At 42.1% G+C, this 22,483-nt stretch overlaps 2 protein-coding genes across 7 annotated transcripts in view; one reads left to right on the forward strand and one right to left on the reverse strand.

The window, feature by feature from the left end:
* LOC116951195 (protein LLP homolog) lies at positions 1 to 6,922 on the forward strand. 3 transcript variants are annotated; one of them, XM_032969674.2, is made up of 3 exons: positions 1 to 103; positions 3,723 to 4,004; positions 6,482 to 6,922. In XM_032969674.2, the coding sequence occupies exons 1-3, from the start codon at positions 16 to 18 to the stop codon at positions 6,664 to 6,666; spliced, it is 555 nt and encodes a 184-aa protein (XP_032825565.2). In that variant the 5' UTR covers positions 1 to 15; the 3' UTR covers positions 6,667 to 6,922. The 3 variants fall into 3 exon arrangements, with proteins under 3 accessions (XP_032825565.2, XP_032825566.2, XP_032825567.2); XM_032969675.2 differs by having other exon boundaries at positions 26 to 180; XM_032969676.2 differs by having other exon boundaries at positions 64 to 184.
* FBXL5 (F-box and leucine rich repeat protein 5) overlaps positions 6,918 to 22,483 on the reverse strand; it is a 22,998-nt gene continuing 7,432 nt past the window's right edge. Inside the window, exons 3-12 of one of the 4 annotated variants that reach the window (XM_076073492.1) lie at positions 21,259 to 21,354; positions 20,310 to 20,490; positions 17,868 to 18,044; positions 16,127 to 16,261; positions 15,037 to 15,150; positions 14,599 to 14,753; positions 13,832 to 13,914; positions 10,206 to 10,817; positions 8,936 to 9,084; positions 6,918 to 7,669 (exon numbers count right to left, since the gene is read on the reverse strand). In XM_076073492.1, coding sequence (XP_075929607.1) covers positions 7,593 to 7,669; positions 8,936 to 9,084; positions 10,206 to 10,817; positions 13,832 to 13,914; positions 14,599 to 14,753; positions 15,037 to 15,150; positions 16,127 to 16,261; positions 17,868 to 18,044; positions 20,310 to 20,490; positions 21,259 to 21,354 — 1,779 coding nt within the window. In that variant the 3' untranslated portion in view covers positions 6,918 to 7,592. Of the gene's footprint in view, positions 7,670 to 8,935; positions 9,085 to 10,205; positions 10,821 to 13,831; positions 13,915 to 14,598; positions 14,754 to 15,036; positions 15,151 to 16,126; positions 16,262 to 17,867; positions 18,045 to 20,309; positions 20,491 to 21,258; positions 21,355 to 22,483 lie in introns of all 4 variants that reach the window. The other 3 variants (XM_076073491.1, XM_032969673.2, XM_032969672.2) reach the window with 3 other exon arrangements.

Below are 22,483 nucleotides of genomic sequence, written 5' to 3' on the forward strand. Positions count from 1 at the left end.
GGCTCATATGGTTGCATGAGGGAGGAGGGGGGGAGGGGACACTCATTTCCGGTGGCGTCACCTGCACGTGGATCATCCTCCGTCTTCGCTCGTCGCGTTGAAGGTGCGAGCTACCGCTGACATCAACAAGACAAATCAGAGATATCCCCCGGGATAAACGATCTTAACTGCTCCTCGCACGTATGTATGTGCGCAGAATGCGTCGAGCTCTCGTTTTGTTCGCCTTGGCGTTGAGCGGTCCGTGTGGCTTTTAGCTGGTACAACCCGTGCTAGGCGACGTTCAGGATGGGTTTGGGCCTGACCTTTATTTGTGTGCTTTATTTGGCAAAGTTACTATATATTTGATTGTTGGTACCGGACTGTTCTATTCTCCCGTATGGCAATATGTTCAGAGATGTGTTTTGTCTACGTAGAGATAATTCGTGTAGTTTTGGTTTTCCTCCGCTGAAGGAGCGCACACTGCACGGCGGTCCAGATGTCTTGTGACCGCCCTTTAATTATCTAAAACAATTTGTTTAAAGTAAGGTTTATTTAAAACAGATATGGAGATGCAAATGAATACAATAAGTTTGCGGTCAATTTATTGGGGGAGGGGGGGGGTCACAAGACACATGGACCACCCTGTACAGTACAGTGGTTAACTGTACTGTACGGTCCATATTGTTGGATTCCATGACGACAATCGCACAATCTCGTCGCTCGACTTGAATGCATCTCGATGGCCGTACGGATCTATCCAGACAATCGGTCAATGTTAAATACCGGTCTGACACAACACGGCATGCGCCAAGATCTCGGAAACGAAGCAAAATTCTTCAGCCTGGACAGTGCTTGCACGTGCGAACGGCAAGCATATACCGGTAGTGCGGGTTTACGTTGTGGAGAATCGGGCAAGCGGATAAACTTTCATCGTGCGGTGTTTCTATGCTCCCACTCCTTTCGACACGTGGTGGCCGGCGTGGTGAAGTAAATAATCAAATAACCCACACGACCCGCACGGCGAGGCCCGCATCCAGCAGTGGATTAAGACAAAAAGATGTTCCTGTACATTGTGACCGACAAGTATCATACCTGTCAACCCCTTATCAGTGCCTACCTTATTACAGGACCAATTCAGACCGTATTGGTCACCCCGTGTCCGTATAAATCTCAACGTTCATTTTACAAAGTCCTATCGCCACAAGGGAGAAACACAAATAGACACAAAACAAATGTGGCTCGTGTTGAAACGGCTGTACGCTGTATGGACCTGAAAACTAAATTTCCCTGGGCAAGAATGCGATGTAAACCGTATGGGTTTACAGGTATGAAGTGTTGGCGTGCAACGATTGAGTCAACCAGTGATTTGAGTTTGCCATTTGATTCGGGAATCGGTTGTCTTAATTTTCACTGTCTCAAGTTTCTCTAGTTTCGCACCTCCGATTACCACGGTTGACTACGTGCTTTGCGAAAGAAGTTCAACGTAATGTACATAGACAGTTCTCTTGCGTTATCGGCATGATACATGGTATCTTTTGCACACGTCGTTAAAATATTTCGCGTACATTCTAGATTTAAAGCTTTCGTGACTGCAAGGATCCATACTCTTTGGTTCTATTCGGTAAAGTCACGTAGGTAAAAAATAAAACAACAAAAATCACGACGTTTCGGCCACAACACAAGCGGCCTTCATCAGGTGAAGTGATCAGGCTTGTCTAGAGGACAGCGCTGGAGTAAAACACAGCCACGCTCAGACCGCGGACCTTTAAGCTGTGTGCGAGGAAACAAGGTGCCTTGACAAAGGAATTAGCATAAAAATTAGCATTTGATTGGCCGACTTAGCATAGAGGTGGTGTACGTGCGGGTGGACTTGCCGTTTGGCGCGGGGGGGGGGGGGAGTTTCCCTATTGATGGTGTGAAAAGGGAATTTTTAAGAGTTTGGGGCACCACTGCTTGAAAAATATACTGTACCATTGAAAATTAATGTTTAGTTCGATTTAGAACATCTTTCCAATGGTTGCTTAATTTGAAACCATCTTCTCGGTTGAAATTGTGTTTGTAGATCTGAATTGCCTCGTGAACACGTGGGTTTGTAAAGAACCTTGGTATCGGAGAAAATTATATCGTGATCACCCACGTACGCATTCTGTTGTAACAGTGGCTGATCAATGTTACAACGCTGTGGGTGATCACGATATAATTTTCTCCGATACCAAGGTTCTTTGCAAACCCACGGGTTTTTATCAGAGATTTGTTCACGAGGCAATTCAGATATACAAACACAGACACAATTTCAACCGAGAAGATGGTTTCAAATTAAGCAACCATTGGAAAGATGTTCTAAATCGAACTAAACATAAATTTTCAATGGTACAGTATATTTTTCAAGTAGTGGTACCCCAAACTCTTAAAAATTCCCTTTTCACACCATCAATAGGGAAACTTCCCCCCCCCCCCGCGCCAAACGGCAAGTCCACCCGCACCTCTATGCTAAGTCGGCCAATCAAATGCTAATTTTTATGCTAATTCCTTTGTCAAGGCACCTTGTTTCCTCGCACACAGCTTAAAGGTCCGTGGTCTGAGCGTGGCTGTGTTTCACTCCAGCGCTGTCCTCGAGACAGCCTGATCCCTTCACCTGATGAAGGCCGCTTGTGTTGTGGCCGAAACGTCGTGATTTTTGTTTTATTTTTTACCTACGTGACTTTACCGAATAGAACCAAAGAGTATTTCGTGTACATTTAACTGTTGGGTCACACAGAGGTGATCACCAAATATGAAGTCACGAGCTGTTTGTGAACCACGTGCCTATCTCTGTGTATCTTCATTTTGGTTGCTGTAAATGTCCACATAAGCCACTTCGTAGAGCTATCATTTGTGGCCAGGTCGCTTCTGAAAAAGAGTTAATAGCTTAGTAGGCTTTACCGAGTAAATACAATAGGGGACCATCCATTTAGTACGCACGGAGGGGGGTTAACCCAAATGCGTACGCTTGCGCATGGGGGGGGGGTCTACTGACAATGTCCACATAGGAAACGGGGGGGGGGGGGTGAAGCCTCGATAATAATTTGTCTACATTGGCCTTCAAATGAGTTAGTCCGGCGGTGGACTATCTGTTTGCTTAAACACGTTAATATTATTAATCCATGATCGTTTCTGCGTGGATTAAATATCGGTCGTTCTATAGGATTCGGGAGGGGGGGGGGTGTGAAAAGTCCGCGTGCGTACAGGGGGGTCAAGTTTTGACAGATTTTTGCGTCGGTACTAAATGGATGGCCCCAAGTTTAGTTTACTCTGTGAGTTTGTTGTAACAGCTCTCCCTACTGGACATCTGTGAAAGAGCTTCGTAGCTCATTGGATTCCTCTTCCAGTTCTAAAGATTCTGATGTCCTCAGGGAGCAAACAGCACATCGTCGAAACACCAGAGCCCATAAAAAAAAAGAACCTATAAATCAACGGATAGTTACTTGCCTCTTCACCACCGCATCTACTGGCCAAATCATAATCCACTGCTGGATGAAGGCTTTAATCACAAGCATTGAACGATTACGTACTATTCAGCTTATCACTTTTACATTGCTACGACCATGGTTACTGTTCCCGTGAACTTCACTCGTTGATTCATCCATGTTGAGGACTCGGGGTCTACTAGATTGTTGGTGTTTTAGGCCTTCCGACTTCGCCAACTGAAATAAAAGTGTGTAAAAAAAAAACCCCTATTCTATTCGCCCTCCCCCATCACCAAGGCCCGCACACGCACACCATGGCCAAGAGCATCCGCAGCAAGTGGAGGCGCAAGATGCGTGCCGAAAAACGCAAGAAGAACGCCCCCAAGGAGATGGCGCGGCTCAAGGCGATCCTGGGCACGGACGCTAGCGGCGACACTCGCATGGATGAGGTGAAGGACGTGGTGACGATGGTGCCCGTGGAGAAGCTCAAGAGGGCGGCGACGACCACGTCGACCACCACATCGACCACGTCGACCGCGTCGACCACAAAGGCAGACGTGGAGATTAAGGGGGACAATGGTGAGGAAGCCACTTGTTGCCGGGGATCGTTGGGTTCAGTTAGAACCAATTTGGTTCGCATGACCCGCAGCCGCCTGGGGGCGCTACACCCTGACATTTTACAAAATTTTGTACTCATTTGAATAACGACTCGTACCATGGTAAAACACTGAATCACGTGAAGAAATTGTTACAACTGATAATGCTGCTGTATTTAGGATAATAGGACGGACAAATAGAAAATACAAATACGATGGGTAAAAACTGGACCAATAAGTCCCTGAAACAAGCACCCAAACATTGACCAAATAACTTTGGGAAAAGTTGAATTATTATATGGCTAGTTAAATTTATGTGTATTCAGTCATAACATGTAAAAAGGATAACAGGGATATTTGGGCCAGGTTACAATGTTTTATAACCATTCTACAATCAGCTTGGGTGTCCTTGTGCATGCATCAAATCTGTCTCGTGCTTTGAAGGCAGTACTTGGGGGAATATGCAGATGTGAACGTTCTAAACCTGCTGGGGTGTGATATGGGTAGTAGATGGCACGTGTTCAGAATCCCATCTGCGTTTTTAAAAGTTATCCTTTTAGGCAAGTGTTTTATTTGGGTACTCCAAATTTCATGAAATGTCCCGAGACTCGGCAATTTTTTTTCCTGGAAAATATATCACATTTAATGAATATGCCTTTGTGATACTGGAGGTGGCCATTTGCGAATACAGAAATGTATTCTTGATATCCTGAAATAACTCTTGGCCTGTGTGGGTTTACATTTTCCGATCGTGCCAATAACTGGAATTGGCCAATGCTTAGTTTGGGTCTAATTCGGAACACACACACACACCCAAGTGAAACAACATGGCACTAACTTAAAGCTCTGTGGTGTTATGGACACATTTTATGCAATAAGGCATGTGACGTTCACTAAAAGCTCGTCTAAAGTCCTGTGAACACTGCCGTAAATATTGACCAGTCTGACTGGGGCCCATGCAACCTGCAGGATGGGGCTGGGTGGGGGGTGGGCCCCCAACAGACTGGTCAAGTAAATCCTTAAGATCCACTCGCACAGCAGTCGATTTAAGCACTAAAAAACTACAGTACTAATGTAATTAGAACCGTGTGTATATGTCCGTACGTAATAGATGTGTGTAGTGCACGTGTTTTACCGTCAAAAGTATTATTGAAAGTATTGTATAGTACTGTAAAAAGAAGAACGGCTTTGCTGTACTTGAGGACTTTCAATAAGTCGAATAAGAGCGGCTTTACGCGGCTTTCACTTAAAACTTTCACTCTACATACCTTTTTTGACGATCCCGCGATGTAACGTTAATGTGAATGAATGAAAGTGTATTTAAACTTTAGTTGTGATATTTACATTCACTTCTAAGAGCTATGACTTATTAATCACTGAAAGAACTGTTAGGATTATTTGGAAGGTCTTATCTTAAGGGGTCTTAGGAAGTGGTGGGGACCCTCCCCTGGGGGCTCTGGGGTGTCAACCTCCGGTCACGGGGGTGGGGGGGTGGAAGGCTCTTACCTTAAGGGGTCTTATGGAGGGGGAGGTCCCCCTCAGCCCCCACCCATCGGCCCGTGAGCGTGGTGGCAGATCAGCTACCCACAGCGCTGTATTACGGCGCAACATCACCTGGGGGTGGTGTACATGTGTGTGAGGGGCGCACCCCTGGTTGGCTGCTTGCTCGCGGTCACGCGACGTACTTAAACCAATCCGTGCCGCGTTAATCACACTGACAGAATGACAGACCTGGGTGTTTATATATATTTATGATCAGTACATGATTGTACACTGGTATCTTATTACTAGCCTTTTGCCCGTCCAAGGACGGGTGTATTGCAGTAAATCTGAAACTTGCAAGCGAAAAGCAGACCGCGACGTGATATTCGTTGCATATATCCGTGTATAATTTGTAAGGGCGTGGTGACACCTATTTAATTTTAAGGTTATAATCCCATTTGGAGGATGTCACCTGCTCTTGAATATTAATGAGGCGGGCTGGTCGATGTGGAGTGACGTCACGAGCGTTAAGGACATTCCTAAATGATTAGAGTAGGTGTGTGGCCAAATCTAGTGTTGCATACAATGAAACAGTATTGATTACTAGGAATGAGTAAAACCATACTTAAACTGAGGGTAATGTGTTGTGTAAAATATCCTAAAACTCAACCCAGTGACTATGCATGTTCAAAGTTGTATGTTTTGGGGGGGGGTCGATATTAAATGTCTACATAACCAACAATGGGCAAATTTCCAAGTCATCATGATATGGCAGTTATCAAGATGTGAATATGGCTGTACATAGTTTTAAAATTAGAAATTCTAGAACATGCAAGGTCATATTGCCTTCACTGGAGCCGTGCGAGGTTAACACATTGCTAAAACAAAAACTTTCGTTTTGCAAAACAAATCGACAAACTGCTTGATGGTACACATGGAGCAACTTGCAAGTTAACAATGTTAACATTGTTTTCGCAGCTGAAGAGACCCAAAGTATGGATTTGGACAGCAAGAGGAAGAAGTCCACCTACCTAAACGAGCATGGACAATACCCCAAGTGGATGAACCCACGGCAGTGTAAGCGCATAAGGGCAAAGAGGCTTCGAAAAAATGGCAAGTGTAAAGGCATTGCCAGCAAGCACTCCAAGGGTCTGGCGTGGTGATTCAGAAGGCCTCTTCCCCACCTGTTTGTCCCAGATTGCCATAGGCAGTGTAAAGGTGTAAAGATAATTCCCCCCCCCCCCCCTATTCCATCACAGATTAAACATTTGGGGAGACGAATGTGAAATTATCAGCTGTACAGGCCCTTGTACACCTAATTCATTTCCACAATTGCTGAAAAGATGTGATGGTGTGTGTGTGCTTGTGTTCAATATATTGTGAAAAAGTTTAATAAAAAAATGTATTGCACAACTTTCAGCCTTTATTACATTGAACTTTATTTACTGGATGCCATAAGCAATGACAGTTGCACAGCAAGTTATCTACAAAGCAATGTTTTCATTTGAAGGTAAATGCAGCAATGATTCTACATTCAAATTATGCATTCTTATGTAGCAATACAATTAACTAATAAAAAAATGCAGAACAAGAGTTTGTATAGTGAATAAAGGGTTTTATAGTGAAAAGGTGGCCGAATGAATAAGCGTCCCATCCCTTTGGATTTTGTCTCGTTTAAGCAACATTCATCATAGTAAAGAATAACAATACAGAAAATCTGAATGCATCCATGTGAAGATTGACAAAACACTTGGTTGCAATTAAATTTGACTAGCTAAATTATTTGCTTTCTTTAGAGGTGCCATGTCCCTTTGGATCAAACCCACACGGGGTGTTTTAATTAAAACTTCAAACCAGCTAATAAAGAAAACAATTACATTTTACAGTATCGACGCTTCCACAAGACATCTTTCTCTCCCGACTGTACAGTATCAACGGAGCTCTTGCGATGACGGTGGTTTGTCTACAACCAAAACAACAAAATGCGTTAAAGTGCAGAAAGCCAAAATGAGCCTTTAAAGGATACACAGCCAGGGGGGTGGGGGAATGCAGCAGGAGGGAGTTGCCAAGTACAAGAGGGGGGAGGCAACTACTCCCCGGAGCGGCAGCAAGAGCGAGTGCTGCACTGCAGGTTCTGACATCCGTTGGCCGTCTCTGCTCGCGGGCCTAGAAAACAAAAAAACATTAGAAATAAAAAAAACCCCTCCCAACATTTACGAGAGAGAATATGTATCCACGCGCACTTCTCCAGACGAATATTATTGAGATGGTTTCCGTAGCACAGTAATAATGCAGTCGCGTTTTAAAAGTATCGACAGAGCTTGTCATTATTGACTTGAGCACTTCCAGCGCTGCCAACGCAATTTGTTTCTGCACAACCCTGAAATAAAACATAAGTTTAGTGAAACCCTTTGTAGACTAATGGGGTCAAAAAGCACCACACCAACAGAATTGCAGAATAAGACCCGAGTTTCAAAACACTCGTACGTTTAAACAAGCACAAATTATGAGGTCACTGCAGATCTGTTCAAATAAACGCAAGTCATACTCTGGAGTACAGATGTTTAACATCAACCGCACGAGCTTAGATTATTAAATTATTAAGCGTTACGCAAGTTGGGAATGCTCCACATTGCTGTTAAGTTGAAAACCAAACAGCTCTCGGTCTCCCTTTGAGCTTGACCACAGACGCTGGCAACTTGGTGCCATTTCCCAGCATCCGTGGAGTTTGCATTTCACAGATGCACTAAGCTGGGAAATGCCCCAACCATTGCATCAGTGCAATGCTATGCAAAAGTAAGCATTGCTAAAGGAAGCCCAATGATTAAGGCGAACGATTACGAAAAGGCAGTTTTTTTCACGAGTTCCTATGTTAATCCTATTATTTTGCAATGTTATTACTTTGATCTGCAATGCATCTTTACAAGGTGGTTTGCATGTTGTACTCATGTGGAAAGGTGTTGTGAATGGAGAGGGGGAGTGCACAACACCCGTTAACTATATTCGGCAGTATTAATATAATTTTCAATGGCTTTACCCTATCTGGCAAAAATACAGGTGTAAAGATGTTCAAACTCCAGACACCTTTTAGAAGGCATCACGCCTGCATTAACCACACATTCTTGTGGTAAAACATAGTAATTGATGTCACTCAAAGTTTGCCCATCTTTTAAAGTATATAAAGTATACATACATGATTAGCTTACATACTTAACTCTTTCCTGAAGGCCAGTCAGCAGATCTCCCTTCTGATGACTATAAAAAAGCCTCTTTATTTAAACAAAAGATAATACTTGCACTAATTTGTAAACACATTGTCAATGTTCCTGTTCTCCATCTCAAACTGGGGTTATAGCTAATGCTGCCCTGCCCCCTGCCCTCCACACCCCCCTCTCTCTGCACGACATGGGTATGCAAACTTATAATCCTCACCTGTGATGAAGTCACAGTAGTAGAAGTGCTCATCATTAAGCATGGGACACATGGAAACGAGCTCCTGCAGCCCTGGGCCTGTCAGGTGGCGGCACCCAGATAGGTCCAGGTGCTCCAACAGCGGCAGTCCCCCACGCATCGCCAGCGACCTGCGGGGCGTGCACACCGCTTTTGTAGGTACCGGGCAACGGCAAATACGACGATTGCCAAGAGCAAAGAGACTAGAGGTGTGTGTGTAACGGATGCATCGCTTCGCCAATGGAAAATTATTTGTTTTCCTTCGGGCTGGTTGTTACAGGTTTGGGTAGCTTAGCACAAAGTGTGGTAAGCTCCTCTGACAGCAGCAGAACCTTTAAAATATTGTTTCTTAGGGTATCTGGGCATTTCTGAGGCCATACTCCTGATGAAGGCTAGAGGGTTTGATGCTGGTCACACTGGGAATTAAACGTGTCTGGTTATTGTCCCCATACAGAGGCGCACACAAACATGAATGAGGAACGCTTTTAAAGCAATGCTTGAATCGGTTCGCATTACAATCCGATTCATATGTTCACGATACATGCATGAATATGCCATTTTGGTTGTTTGACCAAACTTAACCACACTGGTCAGTTCAAAGTTGATCCAAAAAAAGGGGGTCATCCAGAACCAGTTCAGATAACATTAATCACCGATGTTGAGCTGTGACCAGGCATCAAATTCAGGTTACTGGGTAAATAGTGTATTACGCTAACCATTGCAAAACCTCAAATTACTTGTATGCAAACGTCATTTAGGCAAATGGAGAAAAGCTGCACCTCAAACAAGACTACACTTAAGAGATAGACCTAACCGTTTTTTGTAACCATACACATGGGTAACCAATGAAGCAAGTACATTGTACGGAGTCTATTATTATGCAATTATGATGGGGAAAACTATACAGTAAAAGCTTGGATTGCGTGCATAATTCGTTCCGGAAACGTGTTTGTAATCCAAAGCACTCGTATATCAGTTGTGATCACGTGACGCTCGGCAAAGCGTATATACGTACTACTCGCATTGCAAGACCTCGCTCGTTTATCAAATTAATAATTATTTAAAATTTTTGCTCGTCTTGCAAAACACTCGCAGACCAAGTTACTCGCAATCCAAGGTTTTACTGTAAATACAAACGAGACCATAAATACAAGCCAAAATTTAAATCGGGAATTAAATCGCGACCCTAAATTGTGTCAATCGAATCACTGCTCACGAGTGGGGATACATTACATCCATAAATGGTACGGACCTTAGCCCTTCATCCGTTACGCGGCGACATCCAGACAAGCTCAGGAACTCGAGAACCCTGCCAGATGTCTCGGCGTCACTCGTGAAAATGTCCTTAGTTTCCCCCGAGGTGGCTTTCAGCACAAGGCCTGCGAGGGACTGCACCACTGTTGCGGAGCGGCAGATTTTTGAGGCTTTGCACGTAACGTGACCACAATGTCCCGAAGATTGTCCAGCAGGCCTCAGCGGGCACTGCTCTGTCCTTTGGTCACACAAAGTGCACAGCTGCACGCATCCGAGTGGCATGCCCTTCATCCCCATGGCCATCTCCTCAATGTCCAGTAGATTGACGGCCGTCAATGCCCACAGTGGTAAGGTGGAGCTTTGGCTGGTGAAGGACGTGCAGTTGCTGATCTCCTTCTCCCCCTCGTTGTTGGGTGGGAGAGGGCAGCTGTTGTTGACCTCCTCCAGCTCCACCATGACCTTGCGGGGCCCAGGGTCGCTGCCGAACGGCTTGGAGGGACTCAGGGTGCCCATGGCCATCGAGATGCGGTGCAGGGCCACATCCGTTATCATGTCGCAGCCCGACAGGTCCAGGTGCTTCAGGTGCTTCAGTGTGGCACCAGCGGTCAGACTGCTGGCAGAATCCCAACAAAAAATGTCATTAAATCCATTGTTGCCCCCCTTTGTCAATCCACTGCTGGATGAAGGCCTTCCCACACCTTGTCAGCCATGTGGATTGTATGACCATGCTGCACCACACTGATGTGCATGGAATGGAGAATGCCCAGGACTGGTTCAGATATCACTCCCCACTGAAGCTAACCGTGGCCAGGAATTGAACTAAGGTCATCATATTTGTTGGCCAATACGTCTAAACCACTGCACCATGGCTCCATCCGTAATAAAACTGCACTGAGAAAATGTAATGTTAGCTTTTCTTTTAACTAGACACCAAGGTAGAGATAACACAAATTTGCAGTGTTATCCAATCGAACAAAAATATTGGCAAGTGATTTTCACCTATTATATATAAAAAAATCATCAACCACTAGGCCTTCTAACCTATTGTTATCCATTCAATAGCATTTGATAACGAGCAAACAATTTAACACGTAGGCTTTCGCAACCAATATCCATAAGAGGTTTTTGGGTTAGATCGCCTAAATATATAAATGTGTCGTTAAAGCCCGCCACCACCCGACACAGCGAACTAGTAAGGGTTGTCACGTAAACAGAACGTGGCCAATTCGTCACTAGTACAGCACACCGGTGTGTTGGAGAGCCAAGCCACAACATTTACAAACTGAGTACGACGTTTCACCAGTAATTACAACTAGCTTCATCAGGCGACAGCCAGATATGTGGAGGAGTCTTACTGTTTCGTTCCTTAGAGGCGTAGAGATGTTCAAACTGTTGTGATGCCCCGTGAGGACTATGATAATAAAATCAAAGATTTACTCGAAGGTACCTACCTTAAAATTAAATGAGACCCAAACAGCACCTTGGAACGTAAAACAACGGCAATCATTGCCAAGTCATCAATTCCCAAGGAAGAGCAATACCTGATCAAACCAAGGGCATCTAAACCACCAAGACTTTATGGGCTACAAAAAATGAACAAACCTGATGTCCCCTTAAGACCCATAATTAGTACAATATGCTCTACCACGTACAAATTAGCACAATACGTAACGAAACAAATACAGCCTTACATCGGTAGGACCTCTTCGTTCATCAAAAACTCTCGTAAATGATTAAAGATATTAAGCTTAATCCTAATAATATTCTCGTAAGTTTTGATGTGACCTCCCTGTTCACCAGGGTTCCGGTCAACGAGTCAATTAAATTACTCCACACTCTGGTAACGAACAAAGGTTAAGCCAAAGACATCCCAAGACTAGCTGAACACTGTCTAAAGAACACCTACTTCTGGTGGCAAGGTAACTTCTATAAACAAAAGGAAGGAGCAGCAATGGCCTCTCCTTTGTCTCCTGTGATAGCGAATTTGTACATGGAAGATTTTGAAACAAAAGCAATAGCTTCAAGCACACTAAAACCCTCTGCTTGGTTTAGATATGTGGATGACACATTGGTGGTCTGGCCACACGGCAAAGATACACTAAACGCATTTCTAAATAATCTCAACTCGCAAAACCCATCCATCCAGTTCACCATGGAAGTGGAAGCTGACAGAACGCTACCATTTCTGGATATTCTGCTCGGACGGGGTATATATGGCAAAATAACACGCAGTGTTTACTGAAAGAAAACGCATACTGACGCCTATCTGAATGCAGTCACACCATCACCCCACGCAGAAATCTGCTCTTATCAAGACGCTCATTCATCGAGCTAAGAAAATGTCAGATGGTGACAGTCTGAGAAGTGATATTCAACATGTTAAAGCGCTGCAAATTAATAGTTACAATGGTGCACAAATCAACAGAGCATTGAATACCAAAACCAAATCAAATAACAAGAGCATTGAAACTGCCCAAGTAATTAAAATGATAAAAATACCGTACATTGCGGGAGTAACTGATAACCTAGCCAGATGTTTGGAAAAACAAAACATCCGAGTCAGATTTGGCACGGTACATAAAATACAGAATTTAATATCTGGTACAAAAGATGTATTACCGAAGCTATCAACAGAAGGTGCATACAGGATTAACTGCACATGTGGTAAATGTTATGTTGGGCAAACAGGGCGAATGACCAGCACGAGACTAAAAGAACAACAGAGAAATATTAAATTCTCCCAAATGCAACTGTCAGCAGTAGCAGTACACGCGTGCCAACAAGGACTCAATTGATTTTGATCATGTTGAAGTTTTGTGCTAAACTAGCTACTACTGGCCAAGACTAATTAGATAATATATCGTAATTTAAAGAAATCAAAATAACTTTAACTGTTTGGATAGCTACCGCCTTAGTGCTGCATGGAAACGAATAATAAAATAATAAATTACTTCAATGCATGCCTACAAAGGGCAGCGTACTTCAATAGGGATTACCGTTGGTAGGGCTATGTTAATAAACACAATAGACAGGAAGGACAAGCTCAAAGGACATGCATAATGTACGTTGCCTCAGTAATCCCCCCCCCCCCACATTGTGCAAGAGCGCAGAAGGGTGGTCACCACATCTACGCCTCTATATAAGGAACGAAACAGTAAGACTCCTCCACAAATCTGGCTGTCACCTGATGCAGCTAGTTGTAATTACTGGCGAAACGTCGTACTCAGATTGTAAATGTTGTGGCTTGGCTCTCCAACACACCGGTGTGCTGTACTAGTGACGAATTGTCACGTTCTGTTTACGTGACAACCCTTACTAGTTGCCTGTGTCGGGTTTTAACGACATCTATATATTTACGCGATCTAACCCAAAAACCTCCATTATGGATGAGCAAACAAGTTGATTTCAACATTCCGAGTCTCGTGAGCATATTGTGACCAGTTATACTAAATGCCTTTTGGGCTTTTATAGTTATTGCCATACAATCGAGTTGATGGTGATGTTGGCATTTTCTGGTGTGGCTTATATCATCACATTAGCCTGCTGTTTTTAACTCTCAATTAACATCGTTTTTTAAACAGTCCGACAGTAGAAATAAAACAATAAGTTTTGCAAATGAACAACCTTTTAAATGCTGAATCCGATATCTTCGTATGCGTCAGGTCCAGATATTCCAGGTTTGGGCAGAGGCTTAAAATTCGCTGAACCTGCAACAAGAAAAACAAAGCATTGTATCGCACTCGGGTTCATGCAAATCCTGAACCATAACTGTGACCATCAGTGTGCATCTGGATTTAAGGCTTGGTTCTGCACCATCAATTTTCATCATGTCCCAACAAAAAAGGAAATCCTTTGTGACCCACCATAGTAGTCTATCTTGGCGTAGAAGTTTATCTTCCCCCTTTCACATGTAAGCTATAAAAACGATCAACGTGCCCGCGAATGTCAACCCAGCAGTTTCCCTTGGCTTCTGAGGCATTTGTGTGTCCCTAAACTACAAAACACATTACAGATTGCACATTTTAACATTTTCAGTCATTACGTATTACTAAGTGGCAAAACCCTATCCATAGTTCTACAATGAGAAACAAAATGCATTAATATATTAAGCTGGGCGTTGCCACTCGCATATAATTAAATACTTTAGAGGCAAAGGTTTGTGAATTCAAAAAGCCTGCTGCAGAGCTGCAAGGCTATCAAACAATGCCAGTTACAGCAAATCGGTTGTGGTATCGTTTTTTTTTCTTGGTAATCCAGCTTACTTCGACAAGCACACACTCATTAATATAAAATTGTCCACACACACACACCCCCCTATACATAAGACCTGCCTAAAAAGGTCTTAATAATAATCAAATGATTCCCAGGACAGGAATAAAATTGACACATACCAGCGAGTTGTTGGCGGCCTTGCTCTTTGACAGCACGAGAGACTTCACGGATGGGCCAGCCACAGGGAGGATGGACTGAACCAGAGTTTTCAGACAGCCCAACTCCTGCTGAAGCTGGTTCTGCTCCAAATCATCATCTTTATCACAATCACTCCCTGAAAAATGAAATGTTTTAAACACAGCATTTTTTTCGTGATAAAACAGGAATTTTAATACCCACGTGATCTAAAATGCTTTTAGAGCAAAGACATAAGACTTTAAAGACAATGTGCATGTATTGGTACATTATGACGTAACACGTTCAACAAAACAAAAACCCCTTAACTGAAACCTTTAGTTTGCATATTGAGGTGCGATAATTTTAAGCTGTTAATGTTTTAAAGTGTTACATCATACAGCTTTGTTATATATTTTTTGGCAACCACATTTATGCCTCACAGTAAGAAATGCCTGGGTTGGATTCCCGACTCAGGCGCCTTTTTGTGTGGAGTTTGTACGTTCTCCCCCTGTTCTGCACGGGTTTCCTCCGGATTCTTTGGTTTCCTCTCATAGCTACAAAAAACATACATTGTAACTGGTATCGGCCAAATATCATACACTTTTCTCGATTGGGATTACATTTGACGACATTGGCAGGACCATCTCGAAAGTCTTGACACTCATTAAGGTTTTCCTGGGTCAACATAACAATAAAAAAGTAGTGAAACTAAGTCGAGGAAAAGACAGTCATAAAGTTTATAATGACAGCACTTTGATTACATCTGAAAGCTGATGCTCTTAAACAATGTTCTTTCTCTATCATGTGCTGGTATAGCAGCTAGCAAAAAAACATCTTCCTAATCTTTGAGATATATACCTAAGCTGTGTCAAAGGCTCTCCCTGACACAAGTTTGTGGGGTTTCCTTAAATAGGAACATTTAAAAATCAATGTAGCGTATATTTTAATGAATTCTTATGGCATAACTGAAAAAGTCAATGTAGTTATCTTCAAATTCAAGTCAGACAGCATGAGACAGTCCCCAGCTCTGTACGTAAAATATTTAGTTCAGCTGTATTTTTTTACATATATTTAACATGACTATGAATGGTATAAAAGCATTCTATAAAGAATATAAATAATTAGCAAAGCCAAAAGGTACACTAAAATTATGAAGGACCAAATTACATATTAGAAAGGCAGTCGGAGGAGACACTTTCGACAAAGTTATTCATATCAATGATGGAAGCTGTTTTCTGAACATTGGACAGGAGATACATAGGAAAAAATAATAAAAGGAGAAAATATTGATTAATGCCTGAATTTAAATTCTTTGGTATAGTGGAGAGTTGATCAGCAATGTTTATATGTTCATGTTGAGGTTGGTGAGCCGGTGGACAGCTGCAGTAGTAGCCTAATGAATATCTGAAATGCTGATACGGGAATAATTAAGGTGGCCGTGATGTACTGTGGTACACAGTTTGAAATGTGACAAAAGTCACACTGTGGGCTATTCGAATGACACACAACACACTTTGCGCAAACCCTCACCGGACTCATCGATGTCTGCATCTTCATCACGGAAAGTGTACGGCATGGTGGTCTCGCCTCCCCATCCGCTGTCGCACGATTCGTCTTCGGACACCTGCTCATCAACCGGCTCAGGAGGTCCAGTGTACCAGTCCCCTGTGTCCGAGAGAACCAACGTCATGGCCACACAGGATGTCCACCCTCACTCTCAACATTCTACCCTTCGTCAATGGCTACGAGGCAGCGAGCTGCCTTCTTGGGTTAAACTTTATTGTGCATCAATGTCCAGGTGTAATCTCTCCACAGTGACCACACCATACAATTTTACATCATCAACATGTAAAAAAGCGCTGCAAACGAACGGTTAAAATGACGCATAAATCAACAGGGCATTGAATACCAAAACCAAATTAAATAACAAGAGCATTGAAACTGCCCAAGTGATTAAAACGATCAAAATACCGTACATTGCGGGAGTAACTGATAAACTAGCCAGATGTTTGGAAAAACAAAACATCCGAGTCAGATTTGGCACGGTACATAAAATACAGAAACATTCATATCTGGTACAAAAGATGTATTACCGAAGCTATCAACAGAAGGTGTGTGCAGGATTAACTACACGTGTGGTAAATGTTATGTTGGGCAAATAGGACGAATGACCTGTACGAGACACTCACTTGATTTTGGTGATGTTGAAGTTTTGTGAAAAACTAGCTACTACTGGCCAAGATTAATTAGAGACTATCGAAATTGAAAGAAATCAAGATAACTTTAACCGTTCGGATAGCTACCGTCTTAGTGCTGCGTGGAAGCGAATAATCAACTAATACATTATTTAAATGCATGCCTACAAAGGGCAGCGTACTTCAATAGGGATTGCCATTGGTAGGGATATTCTAATAAACACAATAGACAGTAAGGACAAGTTCAAAGGGCTTGCATAATACTCATGCATAATGTACGTTGCCTCAGTAATCCCCCCTCCCCCACATTGTGCAAGAGCGCAGAAGGGTGGTCAACACATCTACGCCTCTATGTAAGGAACGAAACAGTAAGACTCCTCTACAAATCTGGCTGTCGCCTGATGAAGCTAGTTGTAATTACTGGCGAAACGTCGTACTCAGATTGTAAATGTTGTGGCTTGGCTCTCCAACACACGGTGTGCTGTACTCGTGACGAATTGGAATGTTCCGTTTACGTGACAACCCTTACTAGTTGGCTGTGTCGGGTGGTGGCGAGTTTTAACGACACATTTATATATTTACGCGATCTAACCCAAAAACCTCCTATGAATTTTACATCTTCACTGGATATGATGGTACAAATAAAATCTGACCATAGTGGCGCATGCTTGTAATGCAGCGCTTTGGAGGCAACAGTTATGTAAACTTCCAAACTTCATGGAGTGTGAGGTGGCTGAGAGATATCAGTATTGCAAGTAGGTTTGTGAACTCATAGTTAAGGACCATTGAGTGCTCTGCCTTCATATGCATAGGCTTTCTTCTGGGGGTACCCTGGTTTACGCCCACGAACAAACCAATCTTAACTGAAATGTGAAATGTCCCAAATCAAGACCCTTCTGAACAGAAATCTTGAGACTGAAGATTCCCTTTTGAGCATTATTATTGTAATGTAAAACAGAGCCAAACTTTTGGGGAGTTATAATCTAATAGATATATATATATTTTTGGTAAATTCCATGCGTGCAAAACACCAATGTATGACTAGCATAGTAAGATGAGAGGGAGAAAAAACCCACCATTTGCCCAGCGTGTCGGGTAGAGGTGTTTCCACAGTGAGCCGTCCTTGCACACCAGAGCCCAATCGGTGCAAACCTGGCTGCAGCGGCACAGATCCTGAACTCCGAGGTAACCAAACACCTGCAGCAGAACCTCTGGTGGCAGGAGACCTATGGGCGAGCTGGACACCGAGGCACCTTTTGGAAAGCACATGGATAACAACAACGTATTACACACGGGTGTCACGGCAAGATAAAAAAAAACATAATAGGAAGTGTGTTTGCGTAACGAGTTATAAAGTTATATTATCTAAGCATCGGCGAAAAGTGCCATTCCACCAAAAATCCCCACTAGTTTGCAATTGGAAAGTTACATATGCTCTGCCAATAAAAGACTGCCTGAGGGTGCTATTTCATGCCAAATACGTTTAAATTGTCACGTACCAGTGGTTTTCAATTATTTTGTATACTTTTGTCAAGTGGGCAATGTGATGTTGGCTATTTTAAAGCAGTTACGAGGATGTTTACATCCTGTCTCATTTACAAAATGGTGCAGTTTTCACTGCAAGTACTTTGAACAATAATTGGCATTTCAATAATACTCCGACTATGAATAAATGTAAATCAATACACATGGGTTGTGGTGGCTGAATCATGGGGGGTTATTTTATTTAACTATGCAGCACGGTTTCCACTTTAACACCCCTTCCTATACGATTATATTAATGTTTAGACTGCGGCGGGTCTACTTGCCTACAAATGTGTAACCATGGGGCCAGATACATATCTTTTTAACAGATGACCAAGCTTATTTGGTTAAATTTACCAAAAAAACGTACAATATACAACTACCATTGGTCTGGAAGACCCCCACAGCTTATGGGTAACATCTTTTTGTTTATTTTTTTTACACAAAAAGTCAGCCTTTGGTCAATTTATTTATGTTTCCCACAATATATCCACAATGGCATAAACATGTCCTTCCATTGTTGCCGATTTGTACTGAATGAACATCATGTCTTAGATGGGTGTATGATGCCAATAGAATTGAACAACCAAGTGGTATTTATTTACCAGGGCTGGCTGCTTATAAAACTCTGAAAGTTGTCCACAATTGGCTTATTAAGAACATTTTGCTGTTAAATATTAAGTTTAGAAGGCATATAGGCTGACGGACTAATGCATGATTATTGTTAAATGGAAACGGGCTTTTGTCTATTTATATGTTACAATGCAGAACATTTGGGAAGCCACCTTAGTTCAAACGGTGGAAACAAGACAAAATATGCCCATTGTAGGACTTTTCTCACTGAGAATGACAACCCACCACCGTCACAGGCACCAACTGGTTTCCCGATTGAGCAAATGGCCACTCGTGGTTTATCTAACGCCCATTATAAGAGTACTCAGTGCTGGCAGTATGGACTCTTTGAATGCACTTAGCGAAAAATAAATACTTGCTAACAGAGCACTCAATTTCATAGTGCTTTTGCATATGCAACCAGCAACAAGAGACACATGAAAATTCAACAAAAGCAAGGGTATGTCAACAAAGAACGCCATAGTAGTATCTCTGATAAAAAAAAATTGAAAATAAAGGAATGCATTGCCAGTTACACAATTGTCAGTGGTACAAAATCACCTGTGCTAGATTAAGTCCGAGGGAGCCCAAGGAAGTCGAGTTTTTGGGGGCCCTCTTTATATTTATACAGTGAAACCTTGGATTGCGAGTAAGTTGGTCTGCGAGTGTTTTGCAAGAAGAGCAAAATTTTTAAATAAATATTAATTTGATAAACGAACGAGGTCTTGCAATACGAGTAGTACGTATAAGCTTTGTCTGCCGAGCGTCACAACTGATATACGAGTGCTTTGATATACAAGTGCTTTGGATTACAAACACGTTTCCGGAACGAATTATGCTCGCAATCCAAGGTTTTACTGTATTCAATTCCCTCTTTATTGCTTCACCACCACCTATGGCCAATGCCAAAAACACCCTTGTTATTCACCTACGTTATGTTAGTTCTAGTTTTTTTTGTGATATAAAAACTGTAAAGCTACGTCAAAGTTAAAACGAAACGATTTCAAATATTGCACATAACTGGTAAGAATAAAAAAAGATTCATGCTTTACCAAATTACCAAGGGGATATTTCATCTTGCAAATGCAATTGTATTTTAACCATTATAAAGAAGTACATCCATTTTTGGGGTGCCCCCAAAATGTGAGGTGCCAGGCTGAAGCCTCAAAGCCCCCGTGTTGTCAATGCAGCCCTGACAATCACAATGTAAAATAAAATATACCAATATAGAACACGCCAACCAAACAGGCATTGGCCTTCCTTCAGAGCAAAAAGAGCCACTGCCTATAATGCTAGCCTATTAAGTTGAGCATATGTTGTGTTATTGGGGGGTGGGGTAATGACGAATGTGGTGGGTTGCTCTGTCATGTTAGTCTACTCACTCTTGCTCTTTTCTTCCTCCTTGCTGTCCAGCTCTAGTTTCTCCCGCCCGCGAGCCTGCCTCAGCTCATTCAGCAGCTGCGCAAACTGCGATCCGTTGGAGCAATGCTGTGCTATCACAGTCGACTTGATCACTTTGAGCTCCTCGTAGGTGAAGTATTCCATGAGCAGCGGCTGAAAAACCTGCCAATCAGGCACAGCCAAAATTGAGTGTGGGCAAGCGGCATCCATTACATGAAGATGAACGCTGGCTACATTTCTCAATAAAATGGAAACGGGCCACTAGCAGTTAAAACATACTAAGTATAATGAAACCGCATCACACGTCTGCTTGCGGTAATTAACATAATTAATTGTTCAATAGATTAATTAGCAGATTATACGCTCTATTACGAGACTAATGCCAAGTTAATCATTTTGTTTCGAAACGCCAAAGGCAATAGATAATGTTCAAATGCGGATATGAGTTTTGTTAATCTTTTAATGTTGTCAGCCATGTGGTTTAAATTACGTTTTCAGTAACAATCTTTGGCAACAAAGCATGAGCAATATGAGGAAGCAACTGCTTGTTATTTTTTCCTCTAGTTTTCAATTTTTTTTCATCACCACTTCTCATGATAATGGGATTCAATCAGCAGACTCTTTCCACAGGCGGACTAGCCAGTTTCAATTGGTAAATAACTATGAAGGTTAACCTTTAATACACTGCGAAACGTGTCTACCCAGTGTTCAATTGGACCTCAGCCCAGCAACCATATAATTTACTCATCCGGCCATGTTACTAAGCGTCGGGGCCATTACGTGGTACAGTCACTGGGCACACCCACTAAATCTATAATAAAAAAATAAAGTGGGCAACCTGTACAGTTCTTGTACTTTAAAGATTGTCCAAGTGGCTTAGTCTACGGGGGCATGAATCTGGCAGGCTCAATACAAGTTGGTGAGATTCACCTCCTCCTCTTCTTTCATGTGAGGAATAAAATCCCTTGTGAATTCCTCCAGTTGTTCCTTGAGCTGCATGCCATAGTTGACTCGTTCGTATTCATTCTGAAAGGAAAAAAAAACATATTTTTGTAAACGTTGCACAAGGCAGATTTCGAAAATTGGCAAACCAACCGGCAATGGCAAAACATCACATGGTTCCTATGGCTGCTGAGAAAAAAAACACAATACCAGCTTTCATTATCGTCAAGATAACTAAAGTATGTATGGAAAAATAAACAGTATCATGTTTGACCCATTTAAGATATGTGCATTACAATTATCTTTAGACTGGAAGCCACAGCTCCAGAGCTGAAATCACAGTAATGAGTTCATAAACACAGCACTTAAAAACATTCTTACCAACACTATATTTACTGCACAATTAAATATTCTTCAAGTCTTGCCAATCGAATGGTTTACAAAAGTTTCTTAAAGATAAACTTAAGAAATTCTCGCAGACCCAACACTGCTGTGTTCATTGCGGGCAATTTCCACTTTCCCAGAAATGACCATGAAAGTGGCCAATGCCAGGTTAAACAATGATGCAATGATAGACAATTTGTTTTGCAGGAAATTATGTTGAAAGTCTGTAAACACAACTCTTCCACTGCTTATTGTTTAACTATGAAATATTCAAAACTACTGTACAGCCATATTTTAATGAACATGTTTAAATCAATAAAATCATAAAAAGCATATCGTAATAAAATGACAATATAAATGTTCTTTAGATGTAAATGCAGTTACACATTTAAGAGGATGCATAGTTTTTATTACAGAAACTTGCACAACTGTATAGTATTGCAACTTTACCATAGGCATTTGATGCAAATAACGAAAAACAATATTTAATAAGATAACTGCATTTAGCTGTGGCTACTTCATTAATAATTCATAGCCTACAGACTATGGATTAAGTACATTTGTTTTCCTTAAACTTCTTAACCAGAGCTATATTTTAAAAACAAACTATATAATCAACCATAATACAGTTTTTTTTGGGTTAGAGCACGTAAATATATAAATGTGTCGCTAAACCCACCACCACCCGACACAGACAATTAGTAAGGTTTCTCAAGTAAACAGATCATGCCAATTCGTTACTAGTACAGCACACCGGTGTGTTGTAGAGCAAAGCTACACCAATTACAATCCGAGTACGACGTTTCACCAGTAATTACAACTAGCTTCA

The sequence above is a fragment of the Petromyzon marinus genome, chromosome 42 (genome assembly GCF_048934315.1).
Source record: "Petromyzon marinus isolate PM22_M1 ecotype Great Lakes invasive population chromosome 42, UKy_Petmar_22M1.pri1.0, whole genome shotgun sequence".
NCBI lineage: Eukaryota > Metazoa > Chordata > Hyperoartia > Petromyzontiformes > Petromyzontidae > Petromyzon > Petromyzon marinus.